This window comes from Parus major, chromosome 12 (assembly GCF_001522545.3).
Source record: "Parus major isolate Abel chromosome 12, Parus_major1.1, whole genome shotgun sequence".
Lineage (NCBI taxonomy): Eukaryota > Metazoa > Chordata > Aves > Passeriformes > Paridae > Parus > Parus major.
The window spans coordinates 17,837,644-17,850,823 of NC_031781.1; the positions used below are offsets into that span (position 1 = coordinate 17,837,644).

The window sequence follows — 13,180 nt, forward strand, 5'->3', positions numbered from 1 at the left end:
CCCTTTCCCTCCCCACCTGCACAGCCTCATCCCCATCACTCTCCCCACCTGCTGCTGTCCTTTGCTTCATGCTTGACCTGTGAGCTGAAATACTAATGGCCATTGAAAATTCCAATTAATATAAAACTAGTTTTGGCCAGAAATGTGCTAACCTCGTTCAGGAGATGCAGCATCTCAAGGAAATGCAGAATGACAAAAGCCTCAGACAACAGTTGAATTTTTAACAGGCTGTGATTGCAGGTGTGTCTGCAAAGCTCAGATCTGGGCTGGTTTGTGGCCAGCAAGGAGGATGATGGTCACTGTGTGTTTGTGTCACAACATTCCTCTACTGCAGCCTTGTCACCTCGTGCTGCAATCATTTCTGGGTTCTCACTGGCTGAAAAAGGAACGATGTGTGGACAAGCCTTCACGTGAAGGGGATAAAGCAGACACACAGGAGGGGGGATTAGGCTGCTCTTAAAGCAGACCTTTATTTTATGGTGCCTTGTACAGGAATTATGCAAAGTACGCTTTATATTGCAGTGAAGAAATACAGTGTAAAATTTCAGCAGGGTACTTTTAATTCCACTCTAAATACCTTAGAAACTTGCTAATGAAATATGTGTGGGTTTCTCAGAAGTCTGCACGACATCTCCACAAGCAATTTGTGCAGCAGGATGTGGTACAAACACCTCGAGTGCACTACATTAAATCCAGATTTTCCCTTGAAAGAGAGGTTGGTGCCACAGTAGAAGTGGAAAAAGGCTTAAAGGAGATGAATGTAAAAATATGGATTAGTTCCCACTCAAGGAAAGATTGTGTCTAGAGACCTACACTTGTCTGTCACAGGAGCTGCTGTAGCAGCCCAGTGCTCCCAGTGCTCAGAGCTGCTGCCCAGTTAACCCAGCCCAAAAATGAACTGGAGGAGGAGTTTTTTGTGCAGTTTTTCATGCAGTGAGGACAGGCAGGGAAGTAATTAATTAAAAGAGGAAAGGCACTTAAATTTCTAGAGGAAAGACCCGTTGGTATTAAAGAGCAGAGGTTTGATCAGATCTGGCCCAGAAACTCCCCAGACAGCTGCAGGACAGAGGATTTCTGTTCTCCCTCTGTGAGCCACTGTGGGGTCACCTTGTGTCCCATTTCCCTGCTGTTCTCCTCTTCAGATCACTACAGATGCTGGTGTTTACTCACATATTTCAGAGCATCCACAAGGGCAGAATTTGGCTGCAGCTTTGTGTGCTCCTGCTGGCAGGAGTGACCACGAGGCAGGTTATCTCAATTTACTGGGAAGAGCCGTGTCAATAATGCCATCACTGAAGTTTAAGGAGTTATCCATCATCAGCAATGGCCCAGTGGCACAGTTCACATTTGTTCCTTTGCCACGAAGAGGCTAAAGCAGGTATTGATTTCCACCCTGGATTTTTTTGGGAGATTTTACTGCAAGTGCTTCTCAGAGGTGTTTGGAGGTTCCAGCAGGTCTGTGGGGCTGGCAAACCTGGGCTCCTGAGTGTCCTTGCAGGTTACAAGCCACATTTCTCCAGCTCTCCACCCCTGTGTGTGTGTAAAAGCCAAGCAAGGCTTTAACAAATGTGGTTCTTGTACTCAGTGCTTCAGCTGCCAGATGGACCAAGCCAATTAAATCAGCTCTCCCAGGTGCTGGGCCATTATGTGGGCACAGGGATGACCAGGAAAAATCATTTATTGCTGGCTTTTAAAACATTTCAGAGCATAGGGTGTGATCTGATGAGACTTGAGGGGATTGCACTTCAGGATTTTGTTGGGAGCAGATAAGGGAGCATTTGTGAGAAGGGATAGCTGGTGCTGGCTGCCTGGTCCTGTGTAATATAAAGGCTGCAAAGGAAAAAAAATCATAGGAATGCAAAAGCTGCAGATGATTTGCTTTCTCTAGAAGCAGCAGGTTACCTATTGGTCCAGGAGAAGGTATCTTTGGTCCACTGAACTCTAGAGCAGTTTGGTAAAAGTTTTGGATTCTAAAATGCTTGTGTTCCTCTTGCTTCCCCTCAGCTCAGGGGAGATCTCTGGCAGAAACAGCAGAAATTGAGTTTCCACAGAATCAGCACAGGCTGGTATCAAACTGAGCCAGCCAGGGGACAGCACAGTCTGTCACCCTGCCCAGCCCACGGCTGACCTGCTCTCCCAGACAACCAGCACCTGGCAAGCTGGCCTCCCAAATTCCTTCTTTATTCCTTAAAACTTTGGCCCAGGGAAGTGAATTGCAGTGCACTCTTTATTGAATGGAATGTTTTACTGCTACATTGTGCTACAGCTTTGTGTACATATTTATTTTTTAATTATATTCATTCCATTTTCACAGTGGTTTTTAGGTTTGGGAGCTGAAAGATTGATGGGTTACAAAATTGGGAAGGAGCAATAGTTGCAATCGTAGTTGAAACACATAAATTTTGTGGAATAATGCTGAAGTTGTGTAACTACAGTGAAAACTTTTCCTTTGGATGTGCTGTCCGATGTTTATGAAGTCCTTGGCAAGATAAATAGCGCATGGACTTTTCTCACTGAACCTCCTGAGAGTGGAATTGCATCTAAAAACAAAATCTCTGTGTCCCTGTTGTGTGCTGCAGTGTGTTTGGAAATACTTTGCCACGGAAGGAAGAGCAGCTTTCTGATTTGGGTGATTATTTTAATCACCTCCAGCATATGCATCATGGGCTGCTTTTTTAAGAGCCAACAACATCCCAAAATAGGTGATTGGGGAAGAGTCAAGTGAAGGTTATCTTCTGCCTGGAACTGACACTGGGATGTCAAAAAGCTTTTAGGGGAAAAGCAATGGGTAAATTGACACCTGAACTAAAACGGGGTCCTTATGAATATTCCCTCTCTTTTCCAAACCCTCGAGTGACTCTACACATTGTGGGGTTTTCAAGGGAAAAAAGGGATCTCTGTCTGCATAAAAACTGGTGCAGTACATTTACAGCAGAAATGCAGCAGAAATCTTCACCTTTCCCAGGTAATTGGTGGAGTGGAGAGCTGCTTGAGGTGTGGCAGAGCTCAGAGGTGATTGATTGAGAGGATTGATTCATTCTTTGAGCTCCCCAGGGCCCTGCCTGGATCCCAGAGCTGTCATCCCTCTTCTGGGAGCTGCTCTGGGAACACTTTGGAGCACATTTCCTTACCTGAATTTTCTATTTTTGGTGAATTTTCTATTCCCCACTTGCTGGAAGGCTTTTCAGTGCAGCCCTTGTGCTCTGTAGAACAGAACTCATCTTTTCCAACATTAACAATTCCACGTGGAATCATTAAACAACCAAACTTTTATTTTTTTCTACCAGAAAGCAATTTTTTTTTTTCCCAGAGTTTTTTTCCTGTTGTTCCATAACTGGGGCCACACAGGAGGCTGCAATTTCTAATTACAAATATTTACCAGTCCTGTGATGTGTCACTGAGAAATTAGACCTGGTTCTAGCTAATGAAAAGCTCAGCCAAGGGATGCACCAGTGTTAAGCTGTGGGGATCCATTGTTTTCCTCAAGATTTGTGCTGTACAGGACTTAAACAAGGAACATTTGAAGAGGGAACCAAAGAGCTGAGGTTGATGCCATATTTAGTAGTGCATTATAATTTCTCTTGGAAGAGGTAGACCCGTAATCTGGGAATTTTGGCTGTCATCCTGCTGCTATTTATGAGCAATTTTAATGCAGTAATTACATGTAGGGAAAATTGTTCACTAGGTTGATGAGATAAATGGAAATTTAATCTTTTTCTCTTGTTGTCCAATGTTTTTATGACATCCTTCTGGAAGCAAGGGGATACAATAAAAGAATCTGGAACTCCACTGCTCCTTGGAAATACTGATAGTTTGAAAGATTTGCTCAGTGTAAGCTAAAGGCAGCTCATTAAACAAACAAATGAGATGTCCTTAGAGCAATCAGTATTTACTATTAACTGAACAGCACAGTAAATAATGAATTGCAGGTAAGGAACTACAGATTAGTATTTGCAGTGAATTCAAATTACTTGACTTAAGCCTGGGGCAGAGAAAAGCAAATAGAAAGATGGAAAGAGAAGGAGGATGGGTAAAGAAGAAGGGAGAGGAGGGGTTGCAAATCTAACATTTGTTGTAGCAAATGTGTTCATTTGTTGTGCAGAAGAAAGGTTTTCTTGGGCAATCTGGTGCCCCCATCCCTGGTGCAAGTGGTGCTGCACTGAGCCCACGTGGGAACAAAGGAGGATGTGGAATTCCTGGGAAAAAGGAATTGGGGGAGATTTTATAAATTTTTTTCCAGTACCTGAAGTGGGGTTACAAGAAGGCTGGAGAGGGACTTTGGACAAGGACTTGGAGGGACAGGAATGGCTGCCCACTGCCAGAGGACAGGGATGGATGGGATATTGGGAAGGAATCCTTCCCTGGGAGGGTGGACAGGCCCTGGCACAGGTGCCCAGAGCAGCTGGAGCTGCCCCTGGATCCCTGGAAGTGTCCAAGGCCGGGTTGGACAGAGCTTGGAGACACCTGAGATAGTGGAAGATGTCCCAGCCCATGGCAGGGGGTGGAAGAAGATGATTTTTATGGTCCCTTCCATCCTGTAATTCTGTGAAAAGCAGGACTCTGGGCCTGACCCAACTCGGAGAGCAGGGCTGATGATTTCCCCAAGGTCAGGATTTTACAAGTGGGTCCCTGGCACTCTCCTACCCCAAGGACAGAGCTGTGCTTTGGCACCAGTGAGACCACAACCTGCCCACGGCTGCCAAGTGCCTGCACAGCTCCCCCAGTCATTGCTCCAAATTACTTAGGCAGTGAAATTGTTCATTTGCTAGGAACTGGCACACGTTGAGAAGTTTGGGTTTGGAGTTTAATCATCATTGGAGAGAGAGAGAGATTGTGCTGCCTGAAGTTTGGGTGTGTGGCTGTGTCTGGAGCCAGGAGGGATGGATGGGCTGTCTGGGGAATGAATATTGCTCATCAAGGACAGGGCTCAGGGTGTTTTTGGTGTTGGAGGTGAGGGAAGGTCGGGGATTTAATCAGGATCTCAGCAGTTTCACCTGAGGCCTGGTGGGACAGCCAAAGCTTGGCAGCCCTGCCTAAATGTCACCTTAAAAAGGTGAAGAGCTTGGCCCAGGTCTCTGCAGGAAGGATGTGCCTCACCTGGCTGCCTGCTGAGCTCCAGCAGCACCCAGAACAGGGCACAGAGGAGGGACCAGCGAGTGGGGCATGTCAGGGGAGATGTGAGGTGTTGGCATTCCATAATCGCTGTCACAGCCAGGACATTGCCTCTGCTACTCCACCAGGGACAATAGCCATAGGAGCAGGAGGCTTATCTTACTGGGAGGTTGGTACGAGGTAAATATCTCTGCAAAGAGCCTCTTGCTTGATTCACATCACCCCAGGGCTGCACCTTGTGGAAACCCCTCAGAATAATCCAGCTGAGGTCCAGCACGGCCGCAGGGAGGTTTCCAAGTGGAATTATCTGCAGGATGTGCACAAGTCCATCACTGCTGGTCCCCCTGTGCTGGCTGCTTCCAAATGCTGGTGCTGTCAGCATTAGTATTCAAGCCAGGGAACAGGAGTGAGGTGCTAGACAGGCCGACTAATTACAGCAGCCTGCAGAGGCAAGTCGGGCTGTAGCACATGATGAAGGATATCCTGCTTGCTTGGAACGTTGCTGCTTTGCTCTGGCACTTCATTAAAAAAAATAAGGAAAAAAAAAAAATAAGGTGTGAGCTAATTGGTTTGGTTAAGGAACCGAGCTGTGCTCTTGTCTTTTTCTTGAATTTAATCTGAATTTATACAACGCTTTGTGACACTCATCTAAAACAAAACTTGCTGTGACCTTAGCAAGCTGCACACCTCCTGTAATCCCAGCTCCCCTGCCTCTGGCTGCCATCCTGACCTGCCTGCTCCTGTCCCCAGAGCTGTCAGCAGATGGGGGAGAGGAGGATCTCGCTGCCCCCAGCCCACCATCTGCAGGCAGCAAGGCTGGTCGGGTTTTTATGAGCCTAAAGTGCAGCTCTGCATCCAGAGGGATTTCTGTCAGAGCATCTGTTTTACCGCCGGTGGCACAGATCTGGGGCTGGGCGTGTGCCAGGAGCAGGTGAGGAGGGGGCCAGCCCATCCTGCAGTGACAGCAGCCATCAGGTGGCTGCTGGCTGGGGCTGCTGCGTGTCCTGTGTGTCCCCCTGGCTGTCACACAGCCCAGGTTTTGGCAGGCCGAGCTTTGGAAAGCTCTGCTGCTCGCAAGTCAGAGCCAGGAGAACTCAAACTGAGGGAATATCGACAAACAGAACTACTGGTGTTGCTTGATTGTGGCTGATTTACACCCAGGATAGCCTGGGGGTACCAGCTGAGCCTGTCCCCTGTCCTTGTCCCCTCCTGTGCCCTTCTGCAGAGCGGGGCACTAAGCAGATTAGTCAGCTTCTTCCATCAGCAAATACTCGGGGCCTAAGATACTTAAAAGACATCTGGTTTTTAGCCTCATTTCCAAACAAACGAGGCTTATGTGATTATCGTGTCTGTCGCTTGCCCCTCTTTGGCCAATTTCAATCCTCAGCCGGGGATTTTGGTCTCAGATGTGAACTCCCAGGAAGTTTTGGTGGGCTGGTACCCGTGTGAACAGGGCTCATCCTGGAGGGAGGGCTGCAGCACAAGCTGTGCTCATCTCAGAGCCCATGTGAGGGGGAATGTGCTGGGGGAAAGGGAAACCTCTGTTTGTAGGTAAAAGAGGGGAAAACCCCCAGGCACTGGAGGCTGTGGGCGGTGTGGCTGAGCTCGGCCTCCGCTCCAGCTGTGCTGGGCAAGCCCAGCCATCCCCAGTGCCACCTCCTGCTGTCCCCCACGCCGACTGTGATCCCGGGATTGCTTTGCTGATCCCTGGATTAACGGGGTGGGATGTGCAAAGATCCGAGAGCTGTGTGTGAGGCAGGCTCAGCAGGATTGCCCTGGTGCAGGCCATGGCCAGGCCGTGCCAGGCTGGGCTGCCTGCTCAGCCCGTGGCTCCTGCTCGTGTTTTATCAAAGTTATCCTGACAGCTGAGGTCTGCATTCTCCTGAGACTGATGTCCCTTAGCTCTGTTAGGGGGTGCACAGGTAAACACAGCTTGTGCTGGTTAATAATTCACTCAGGTACCGTGGAGGAAGCTGGCAGCTGGAATCCTCCCTGAACCCACATTTGCAGAATCACAGAATCCCAGAGTTGTTTGGGTTGGAAGGGGCATTTAAAATCATCTTCTGCCACCCCTTGCCATGGCAGGGACATCTTCCACTGTCCCAGGCTGCTCCAAGCCCTGTCCAGCCTGGGCATTTCCAGGGATCCAGGGGCAGCCACAGCTTCTCTGGGAATCTGTGCCAGGGCCTCCCCACCCTCACAGGGAAGGATTTCTTCCTGATTTTTGATCTAAATCAGAATTCTTTCCTTGACTTCAGTGAATTTCACTTAAGTGCTCTTTAGAGCTGGATCTGTCTCCTTTTCGCAGCTACACAACACGTTTGCCTTGTAATTCAGAACCTAAGGATGTCTAATGGAATGTGTAAAACCCACGTAGAGTAGTTCTGGGACTGTGGGGGAAAAGCAGAGGTTTCATGTTCTGGTTCCTAGTAATGAACTAAATGAGATTGTGTCCTTCTTTGAGCATAAATGAAAGATAAAAGACAAATGAGATTTATGAACAAGGTCATTAGTGTACCAAATTTCTCTCATTAGATCTGTTACATTACTTTCCAACTTACACAACTCCCATTAGTAAAATTTATGAACTGGAATGATTACAAATACACCATATTCCAAACCATCCCTACTTTTAATTGCCAAACAGCAAAAAAATAATTATACTTCTGTGCTACAATCGAGCTGTACTTTTGTGCATGTGTTTTTATGTTAGGATTTAAATAGAGGCTGTTCCTGAAGCCAGGGGATGGGGCGAGAGGAAAATGGACCTTTTAGTGCTATTTAGCTGCAAACCTGAAGCATTGCTTTAATTTTATATCCATGTCAGAGCCAGGCTGATATTGCAGGCTAATATTGCTGTTTGTTCTCTCCACCAGACTCCCACTTTCACATCCCTGTGCCTGATTTGAAGTGACAGTGAGCGGAAGCATAAGGTATCTCTCATTCTGTTTGGACTCCTTGTTTACAGAAGAGTGATGGAGATGCTATTAAGCACAAAAGGCATCACCATATGCCTGTTTTTCTTTGTATTGAGTTTGGCAGCAGCTATTGAAATACCATTATCAGGTGAGTTGTAGCTATTTGCTGTGCACTTTGCTGTTTTGTTTGGTATTCCTTTGCAGCTATCCCTGAAGGAAAAATATTAAATCCTCCTTTCCAGTTGTGTTCCATTTGGAATTTAATCTTGCCACGATGTGGCCTTTGGGAAATTCAGGTCTGATCAAAAGCTAAGCTGTCCTGTTTGGGCCTGCTTAAATGGAGCAGTAAAGTTGTCTAATAATGTCTCTCTGGTGTTTGCCATCCAACACAACGCTTAGCTCCGAGGGTTTGGGTTTGTCCTTCACTTCAATTCCTCATTTTGGCTCTGAATCCCCCTGAAGCTTGTTTGATGTGTGTATATCCCTCCTTACTTGTCGTGCAAGCTGCTGTTCCAACCTGGGAAAGGAGCAGGTGGATGTCTCAGGGCAAATGTTGTTCCCCAGAGAAGGATTTCACACTCCAAGTCCTGCCCCAGGGAGCAGCTCCTGCATCCCCCACCAGCTGGGATGGATTCAAACTGCTTGTTTGACATGGATCATGAGCTTCCAGGACATGTGTAAAATACAGGATGAGGCTCACAGGGAAAATCCCAGGAAATCCAGAGGACCCCTCTGCCTGGAGTACAGCCCAGACCTCCCGAGCTTTGCATTTTTCAGACATAAATGGACCAGGAGAGTTGAAAACTGCATTTTGCTTTGTTGTTTCAGTTGCAAAAAAAACCCAAACAACCCAACAAAGCAAAACTCAACAGTATTAAGAGTTATGAATTATGGTGGGGAAAAATAAAGAAGTAAACCTCAGGAATAATAAATTTAGGGGTTTTTTTCAGGGTCTCAGAGTAGGACATGGGCCAGTTTCAGGGCATCCTGTGGATCTGCCATGAGCTCTTAGCACTCTGGAGCCTGCCAATAGCCCTGGCTCCAAGAGGAAGCCAGCTGAGCAGGTTTATAGGATATTTTTGTAAAACTATCCAAATTTACATTGGGAAGTAGAGGTTTCTAGGTTTTTCCAGGAAGGAACTGCAGTGGCTCCTTGTGTTTCAATAAAACCAAAGTGAAGCTGTGACTGTAACAAACTCTCTGAGCGTCCACTGCTTTTATGAACCTACCCAAGGGAACCACCTAACACTTAATTAGGTGTAAATAAGCATTTTCTATTATAATAAAAAGTTATTTCTGATCAGCAGAGCTGGTGGGCTTGTTCAGCTTTGAGGCCATGTGATGTGACACCGCATCTCACTCCAGCTTTGAGCTCCCTGGATTTAAACAGCACCCAGAGCATTTTAATTGTCTTCCTGGCTGTTTATAACAATGGGGTGATCCTATTATCCCAGCTCCACTGCAGGGAACATTCTCCTTCCTCTGTTACACAGGCTTTTGCAACACTTTAATTCCCTCAGAAAAAAAATGAGGAGTTAGTGCAGCCTCTGTGCGTGACCATGCAGCTGCAGCCTGGGGCAGGTACCAAACCAGCCTTGAAGTCCATGGGTTTTGTGGCAATTTGATCCAGGATGGAGGCAGCAGTTTGCTACTTCATGTGTGTGTATCTGTGTCTGGATTGGATCCAGTTACTGCCCTCACCTATGAATAAATTTGCCAGGCCACAGCTCCGTGTGGTCCCAGCTCCTCTGTGGCCTGGCTGGGATTGGAGGGGAAGGAGGGTGGGCACTGTCCCTCTGCCAGGCCTTTCTTTGGCCACCGAGGCAGTGCCAGTGATCAGAGTGTGTTGTCTGTGCCAGGGAGGTGATGATCATCATTTCCCAAGGCAAGCCTCACTTTCTGCAGCAATAATGCAATGCTGCCATTGTCCCTCTCCACTCAAGGGGAGCCCAGTTTGGCTGGGACGGTGTTTTAACCCAATTCCTTTGTGTTCAGTTTCCCAGCTTCCAACAATCACAGAGCAATCCCACACCCAGGTTGCCTACCCCTTTGATGAGGACTTCACCATCAAATGTGAAGCCAGAGGAAACCCCCAGCCCACGTGAGTACTGCTTGGAGAAGCAAACAGAAGCTGAGTTTGCTTTTAAGCTTTGCCAATCACTGTTGTGTCTGTCAGGAGCTGCTGCACAAAAACCTGCTCATCATCCTCACTGGGGTTAAGGTTTGGATTTCCTTTCAGGCTGTTCAGCTTTTGTTGCTCCATCACTTCCCCTCACCCTGTGAATAGATATCAGCATGGTTTTCCTTGCTGGGGGATGTTTCATTTCTCTGGCACGTGCCAAATTCACCCCATGGTTTAAAAAAAAATCTTGTCTGGGTTGTGCTGCAAAAGATGGGTAATCAAAGGGGCCCAGCTGTTCCTCTGCCTCTTCCACAGCAACCCTAAAAATCCCAAACACATTAAACAGTGTATTCAAACACCACATTTGCATTTTATCAGATACCTTGTCTGTACCTAACATCAGCAGGGCCATGGTGATGGTACAAATAGACACATAAGGAGTTACTCAGATAAATATCCAAAGATAAGCTCTGTGCATTTTACACCAGCGTGGAAAAGAGAAAAATTTTTAATGAAAATGTGATTAACAAGGGTGCAATAATAACACAGTAAAAACTCCTCCTGTGGCTTTCACCACTGAATGGTGTTTGGGCTAAATTAATAGCTGGTTTGAATGTAATTTTTTCTCTTTAATCCCCCACTTCTCCTTTCTTTGCAGTACAATTTAAATTTTAAAAGACATTCTTTTATTTAGATCAAGACAATGTGGTAATTTTTAATTGAGCTCTGAACGGGGATTTGTAGCATGATAACAAACTCCCTTTGTTCCACTGTTTGTCAGTGCATCAATGAAAAGTTTCCTGGTATGTTTAAATGGTGAGGTAGTGCCTGTTGGGTATGGGGTTCCTATATTCCCCCCATCCTGGAGCAAGGCAGTTTGGCCAACAACAATTTTGTTTACATTATTTATTCTCTTAAAACAGAAAAGGCACATCTGCCACTAAACTGATGTTATGTTGCAATTTCCAGCTGCCTGATTTTAACTCAGTTTAGGTAAATTCCAATGCATCTGGGAATTGCAGCTACAGGAGCTGTGACAATTCCTTCAGCATTCATCAAAATCACTCTCCAGCAGCATCAAAACTACAAATGGTTTCTATGGCAAGGAGAGACTCAATGGAATCATCTCAGTTTCTTCTGATTCAGCCATGGTGGAGGGTGGGAAAAGCTCTGGTGGATCTTTGCCGTTCCAAAGCAGCAGCTCCACCACAGCCTTTGCAGAGCTCCAGGTCCTGGGTGGCTTTCCCAGATGCTCTGTCTGTCACTGTCCTTGCTCCAAGCCCTGAGCTCTTGTCTCATGTCACAGCTGTCCCCAGGCAGAGTGTGTGGAAGGAGAGATGTGCCTGAGAGGCAGCACGAGGCAGAGGAGCACATTCTGCCTCTCACCTCTCCTCTCACATGGAGTTTTTCCTTCTCTCCTGGTAAAACCCTCTTGGCCTGACATTTACCCCTGGTCAATACCAAAATGCTGCCCACTGTAAACATTTCTTTTATTTTTCAGCTTTAACTGGACCAAGGATGGAAAACCATTTGATTTATCATCTGACCCAAGGATAGTTTCATCTAACAACTCTGGAACTTTTGTGATCCAAAACCGGGGAATCATCAACAATTTCCAGGGGAAATATCGCTGCTTTGCATCCAATGTGCTGGGAACTGCCATGTCAGAAGAAATTGAGCTGATTGTTCCAAGTAAGTGCTTTACTTTTGGTTTGAATTTGTAATTATTACTTTTATTATTAAGATGAGAATTGTCTTTCCTCAAAATAAATGGGAAAGAACCACTCACTAATGTGATGCGTGGCAAAACATGAGTTGTTTGTATTCAGTGAACATTCAAAGGAAAAAGTCGTATATTCTCCTTGGAATGGTTTAATTTAATTCCTGGTTTTGAGGACAGAAACCAAATCTGGATGCAGGATTTCAGACCACTGAACTATCAACTCCCACAGGTTATTACTGCAAAATAGCAATGGATGCAAATGTTAGAAAGCTCCAGGGGAAGTGATTTGATCAACTGTGAGTTCATTAATCTGATGTCAGCAGCATTCAGGGTTTGGGATAAATACTGATGGGGAGAAGAATAAGCCCTGGAACTGAATGAAAAACAAGCTTAAAAATAAAGCAGGGAAAATTACTGATCCTAGAAATTTAGGGAAAATTACTGATCCTAGAAATTTGTGCTTCCACAATTAGCATGGAAGAAGGACAGAGGGGGAAATGAGGGATTAAGGACCAGGTTTGTAGAAGTGGGATGAAATTTATGGATAGAATCAAAGGATCATTAAGGTTGGCAGAAAGCTCTTAAAATAACTGGGTCCAACCCAGCCCAGCCAGGTTCAACATCCAACCATTTCCCAAAGCTGAAACAACTGGTTTGTACCAATCCATTTAATCACCTGTAGGCTGGAATATGAGCACACATTTTGGTTCTAAATTCAGGATTGAAATGTATGAAATAAGAGGAGGAAAATCACAAGCAGAATCTTCCCAGTGGGAGCAGAAAGGACCAGAAGCTTCCCCAGCTCCGTGATGGAGCAGGGTGAGAACCTGAAGCAGGTTTTATGATTCAGTTCAGTGGCAGAGATGGAGAAAAGCAGCAGTGCAGTGTGTTTTTTTCAGATTAGATCCTGCATTTCCGAGCTCCTGCAGTATTTTGTTATCAGATATCTGACAGCTCCATGCTCAGGTGGAATCCATGTGGCAGGGGGTGCATCCACAGCCTTCTCAGCCCCACAGTGGCAGGAGGTGGCTGCTTTTGTACAGAAAACACTTCTGGCAGATCAGTGCAGATGAAATGGGCTATGACAAACATGAATAAACACTTTGGTCCTGTGTTCAGCATGGGAAATAATCCCGAGAAGCTTTCAAGGTATAGCCAGGGCTGGGAGAGTCGTGGTGCTGTGGGCACGTTGAAAACAAAGACATTGGGCTGGGAGGGTTCCTGGGAGGGACCTGCTGAGGTTGCCAAAATGCATTTTATGAGTACTCCTCATGAAAGACACGCTTTATTTTCCTTCCATCCAGT

At 46.2% G+C, this 13,180-nt stretch overlaps 1 protein-coding gene across 11 annotated transcripts in view; it reads left to right on the plus strand.

The window, feature by feature from the left end:
• CHL1 (cell adhesion molecule L1 like) overlaps window positions 1–13,180 on the plus strand; it is a 126,344-nt gene that overhangs the window by 64,024 nt on the left and 49,140 nt on the right. For all 11 annotated transcript variants that reach the window (XM_015641194.3, XM_015641199.3, XM_015641196.3 and 8 more), the window contains 3 exons: window positions 7,989–8,178; window positions 10,026–10,131; window positions 11,654–11,844. In XM_015641194.3, the coding sequence (XP_015496680.1) occupies window positions 8,088–8,178; window positions 10,026–10,131; window positions 11,654–11,844 (388 nt within the window). In that variant the 5' untranslated portion in view covers window positions 7,989–8,087. The remainder of the gene's footprint in view (window positions 1–7,988; window positions 8,179–10,025; window positions 10,132–11,653; window positions 11,845–13,180) is intronic.